A 5,628-nucleotide genomic window follows, 5' to 3' on the forward strand; every position below is an offset into this window, starting at 1 on the left:
CTTTTTTCTTTTTTTTTTTCGACCACTCCTGACGCGCGCTGCTGCTTCGGCGGAAAAATCGTTGCGGCCGTGTGCACACGGTGATTGATAATTCTCTCGTGAATATTCTACAGATAGAAGTGCGATAAGAGTGACCTCCGCTTGTATTACGCGGCACGTTCGAGCGTCAAATGCTGAGTGTCCGAAAAGACTTCTCTCGTGCGATAGAGGTAGACTAGCAAGTAGCGGGGCAGCCCGGTAAGAAACCCGCAAGAAACACACAAGGACCGCTCGGAATATTCCGAGCGGAAAGCGACAGGTGGAAGGGGGGAGCAACATGTCACACAATAAATCTTTAGAAAAACTCGCACACATGTAGCGCGCGTTATCCCCCGATGTGTATTTTTCGAGGGCTCACTTTCTGGGTAACGTGCATTTTGAATCAGGCGACACGTGATTCTCCCCCCCCCTTCCTTCTCTTTCTCTCTCTTTTCCGGTCACTGACAGATGCATCATTTTAAAAGAGCGGCGCCGGACGCCTCCTCATTACCTCATTACCCGCTCAGCAGCCGGGCTGATTGCAACGCAGTTAATTGCAACGTGATCATTCACAACGCGTGCGCACTTTCACGTGATTCCACGCTATAGGGTGTGCCTGGCGGTAACATAAGCTCTCTCGTGTACGTGCGGATTAGGTGAAGCTGAGCTGAGCTGAGCTGAGAAAGTGCTTTGCCACCAGCTTGCGAAAAACCACGGTGGAATTCTGAATTTGTCGATTGAAAAACACTCGCGATCGTTTCCGATCGCGTAACGAATTGTGTGCGCCCAATGTCCTTCGATTAATAACTCAGAACTTCACGTGCCTCCTTGCGAAGTGAGACGGAGGACGTTTCTGCCCACTTTGACCCGATGATCAATCTTGATTAACCTCAGCGTTTGATGGATTAATCAAAATTTCGCGTGCTTGTCCGTGACGTAGCGAAGTAACTTTTTCTTCAGTTCTCGACGCTAATCTACGCGTACACGAGAGCTTGATACGTCATCGTCAAACAGCCTGTATTTAATTAAACGCGGATAAAATCCAGCCCGCCTTGTTAAAATAACGAGAAGCTCCGCTGCGTAATACCCGAAATATTAAGCGAAACACGCGAGTGTAATCCACGGATCATCGACGGAGACAGTCGAACGCGACCGAATCTGTCGGAACGAAGGAGAGGCGAGGGCGAGGGGGGAGGGCCCGCAAAGGGTTAAAGCGCGAAGTAAAGTAGGTGAGCGGAGGAGGAGAGCGCGGTGCCGTTGAAGCGCTGCCAAGGAAAACTCCGGGGTTGCGATCGATCGTCGTCATATTCGTCACTCGGCGCGCGCGCGCGCGCGCGCGCTAACGACTCGGCTCTTTCTATTTCGGCTCCGAAAGGCCCGACGTTGATCTAATAGCCGCGACGAGAGCGAGCGACGGCGCACCGTGAACTTGGCTACCGAGCCGGGCGCGCTTCGTTTGACGGCCGGCCTCGTGCTCGTGGGTGCATCGACCTGCCGCGGCTCCCAAAACGAATCTGGCATTGTGCCCCGGCAGCGCCGTGAGCGCCGATCCGTATAACAGCGCGGCCGGGAATGCGCTTCCGAAAGACGGGCGAACACGCGCGCGCTAACAGACTCGTACCTCCCCCCGCGCGACTGCAGGTGACACGCGCCTACCTGACGAGCGCCATACTGACGAGCGCCAAGGTGTCCGCGGATGCGTCGGGACGATCGACGACGCCTGCACCGCGGCCGTGGCATGCTTATCTGCCGGTCCACGTCGATCACGCGCTCGCCAATGACCTGGAGAGGCCCGGCTTCGCCGAGGAGGCTTCCCGCCCGAGGGGACTCCAGTCCGCGGCGACGGGCTCCAGCAGCCGGCAGCAGAAGTCGCGGACTGACGCCCGTCAGAGGTAGGACGGATCTACGCTCCCCCCTCGGTTCAGACATATTTTTGTTTCAATAAGATTAGCAGGGCTGGGGAAGTGAAGTGTCTGGTTACAGTTACAGTTTTTCTCACTGGAAAGGTGACTACGCTAGGAGAAATGTATCGTTGCGTGAATCAAAATTTTGTTGTGACAACGAAATAATCTGGTTAAAATATGCCCAACAACAACAAAAGTGTTTAGTTCCTGTAAAGAAATATCTTGTTTGATTACGGCTTGTTCGTATAACGTTCGTAATACGCTTTTGTTAAAGCAACCAAAAGCAAAAAGAAGCTTTGACTATATGAATTTTGTTGAAAATACTATAATTTTTTCTCAATATATAAAATCTAAATTTTAGTGCACAGAAAGACAAAATAGTACCCGTTGGGCATTATTTTAGTTTATGTAAAATAATATTTCGTTATTGTGTAATTTTTATGAATAAAATAACTAAAATGCTTAATTTTTATACATGAAGTCTAAGAACGAAATCATTTGGCCCAGAGAACAGAGCAGAAAAATATATTTAGACAACTAAATATTTTGTTATATAAAACAAGATATTTGGTTGCTGTTAAAAAATGCCTCAACTAAACAGTTTGGTTGGAGATACTAAATTTTTTTTCCTAGTGTAATTCCTCCAACTTTATATAAAAGCAGTTTATCGATTATTACATTCCTCATATTGTATATATAATAATTTTTACAAATTAGATTCATTAATTTAAATAAGCAATTTATATTTATTCTTTAAGACTGTGTGAGTAACAAGCGGGCAGAGAAATGCCCAGTTGTGCTCGTTTCCAAGTTTTTGCTGTAACTCGAATACTCCTGCATATGCTGATCATGACATTTTACAATCCTTCTCCAAAGATTGAGATGCTTTATCTGTTATTTGAACCTTTTACATAACTGAAACTATTGGATATCAACGCATCACACACGTCGCGTTATCGCACTGGTCCGCCAGAAACTCAAGTTTGAAATATATAAAGTAACTATTAAAGTAATTATTAAATTAGTTACTAGTTATCAAACAAATGTAACTAAGTTAAGTTACAGTTATAGATGAAAAAAAGGAACGAAGTTAAGTTATAATTACCAAAAAAAAATAACTGTAACCGTAACTTCGTACTACAAGCGACGGGTTACTTCCCAACCCCGAAGATTAGAAACAGTCCGACTCGTTGCGATCGCGAGATACGGTTTGCGCGCGGCAGGTGCGCTAATTTCAGCGGGAAAAATTCGTCAGTCGCGGAACGTCGCGGAAGAGGAGGCCGCGTCGACGATCGAGGGAACTTTTTTAATTTCCAACGCGCGTGAATTCCGCGAGTGGTATAAATCTCAAACGAAACATTCCCGTCAGGGACGAAGTCGCGTCGAAGTGTAACTGACTGAAATATATCTCTCGGTGGGGGTTCCTGGGACTTCCGTAAGACGATGGATTCTAAAGTAGATACCGGCTGATTTGATACACATCGCAAAACGTGAAATCTCGCGATATATTCTTCCTCCTCTCTCTCTCTCTCTCGTTCTCTCAAGGATCGCAGATATTATACTATATCTCCTTTTCTCGGCACTCGACGAGGTTCCCCACGGAAATTCAGCGCGATCAAGTTTGGCTTTCGGCGGAAGTGCCGTCGAGCGCATCGCCGTCGCCATCGCCGCCAACGACGCTCAGAGCCACGACGACGACGACGACGACGGCTTCGACGACGTTATCGAGACCGCGAGGTATCCGAGAGTATCAGCGCGACGTACCTCGACGATACCCGTATCAGGATATCGAAGAGCTCGACGGGTACCTGACGGATGGCCTGGATGACGGCAAACTGCCGTATCGTTGGAAAGCTGAGTCGACGTATCGGCATCGCGGGCCGCAAGACATAACGACGGCCATCAGGGCCCTCGATCGCTTCCTGAGCGAGGCTCTGAACGTCGACAGCTACAACAGCCAGCTACATCCACCGCCCAATCCCGTTTTAGCCCTCATCCTGTCCCGCTACGGGCGCTACGTGCCGGGCACGCGAAACCCTCGCGTGTACGCGCACACGGCGGCGAACAATATGCACAACAACCAACCGTTCGGCATTTACAAGTACGAGCAGGACGAGCAGCCGATTTACACGCTGCGATAGCGCGGTCGTGATGATTCATCCGTCGCGCCGCACCGCGCCGCGCCGCGCCGCGCCGGCGAGAGTGTCGGCCGCGCGATGCACGGACGCGAGATAAAAACGCACCGGGAGAAAGACATGGTTTTCATGTTACGCGTAAAAATTAGATTCTTGCCTCTGATCGTACGACTCTTGTTATTCCAGCAAAAAGTTTACGCATCTATGGTTATTATCGTCATTGTCGGCAACAGTGGTTCTCGCGGTTCTGTAATTCTTTCGTTTACCCGAAAATAGTATTCTATTTGTAAAGTGATTTTTCTCATAGTCTCATATTCTAAGCCAGAGCTCGGCAAAGTTTACAACTTTCGGCCGATTTTCGGAAGCTACGCCTTCTATCTCCCCTTACCGCGCGGCGGATCCAGCAACTGACGGTCGCGGCTCGCGACTTCAGGACCGTTGAGATCATAAGGCGCATCTATGTGGTGTCTACTAAAGATGCGTTCGGGGAGCGCGTCGATCAGCGCTAACGCGATATTCAACCCTTGTACATGTAATGAGCGATAAAGATAGAATAACGTGTTAACGTTGACAATGCGCTCCTTTAACACACCTCAAAGACACACCTGAAAAATAAATGTATCGATACAACTATATGTATAATATTTCGTACAAATATGTACAAATATATATACTTGTATAAGTATATATATTTTTTTTTCTTATATTTTTATAATTAGAAGGTAACATAATATGGGTTTCCTCGTCACCCATGAGGTACTATTGCCGACGCGTTTTTTTTGTTTAAATCACATAGATGCGCCTTATGATTTCAACGGTCCTGAGATCGCGAGCCGCGCGGTAAGGGGAGATAAAAGGCGTAGCTTCCGAAAATCGGCCGAAAGTTGTAAAGTTTGCCGAGCTCTGTTCTAAGCGAAGCCTGTCACAGGGAAAGGATTCCTCTTTCGATAGAGCGATTAAAGTGAGGCATTCATCGAAAATTTATTAGATATTATTCCAACTGCTTTCCTCTTATTTCAAGAGGATTTCCTTTTACATCAATTAATTTTCCTCTTATATCAAGAGAACTTACATCGTCGCCACATTTATTTTGTGGACAACGTCTAGAGCAAAGAAAAAAGAAAGAGAGATCGTTATTTAGTTTGCGTTGTTTTTCCTGGTTGTTTCGTTATTCGTCGAAATTCAAGAATTTTTGGAAAAAGTCAATACTTAATCGCGTTGCACACTACACCACTTAAATGTCATTTAGAGTACTCAAAATTACAAATTTATGTTTTTTCCTATTTTTTCAGCAGAAAGTCAAAAAATATTTAACTAGAATTTTTTCCGGACAGTTTCATATCAATAATTTTCTCTCCTTCTCCTATAAAGGAACGTGTACAATCAATAAGAATAAAATACAGTAAGAATAAATAATAATCCTCTTAAGAAAAGATTAAATATAATATCTGTGAATACAAAGGAAATTTATATTCAAATCAATAAGATTTGCATCATATATATAACATATATAATTCTTCTAACTGAGAATAATGTGTGTTTATATTTTCCTCTTAGAGAAATCCTCTTGA

General features: G+C 45.8%; 1 protein-coding gene across 1 annotated transcript; it reads left to right on the plus strand.

Moving 5' to 3' along the window:
- Nucleotides 1–1,405: 1,405 nt before the first annotated feature.
- LOC105182070 (uncharacterized) lies at nucleotides 1,406–5,379 on the plus strand. The gene is made up of 2 exons (XM_025307696.1): nucleotides 1,406–1,910; nucleotides 3,514–5,379. Exons 1-2 carry the CDS (start codon nucleotides 1,591–1,593, stop codon nucleotides 4,061–4,063), a joined length of 870 nt encoding a protein of 289 aa, XP_025163481.1. The 5' UTR covers nucleotides 1,406–1,590; the 3' UTR covers nucleotides 4,064–5,379.
- The last annotated feature ends 249 nt before the right edge of the window (nucleotides 5,380–5,628 follow it).

This window comes from Harpegnathos saltator, unplaced genomic scaffold (genome assembly GCF_003227715.2).
Source record: "Harpegnathos saltator strain DR-91 unplaced genomic scaffold, Hsal_v8.6 scaffold93, whole genome shotgun sequence".
NCBI lineage: Eukaryota > Metazoa > Arthropoda > Insecta > Hymenoptera > Formicidae > Harpegnathos > Harpegnathos saltator.

What these genes read in the sequence shown, in the direction of transcription:
- LOC105182070 (XM_025307696.1), top strand. Translation starts at nt 1,591, where the DNA reads ATGCGCTTCCGAAAGACGGGCGAACACGCGCGCGCTAACAGACTCGTA. An exon ending in CGGACTGACGCCCGTCAGAG is followed by an intron (nt 1,911 to 3,513) that starts GTAGGACGGATC and finishes GCACTCGACGAG; the next exon opens with GTTCCCCACGGAAATTCAGC.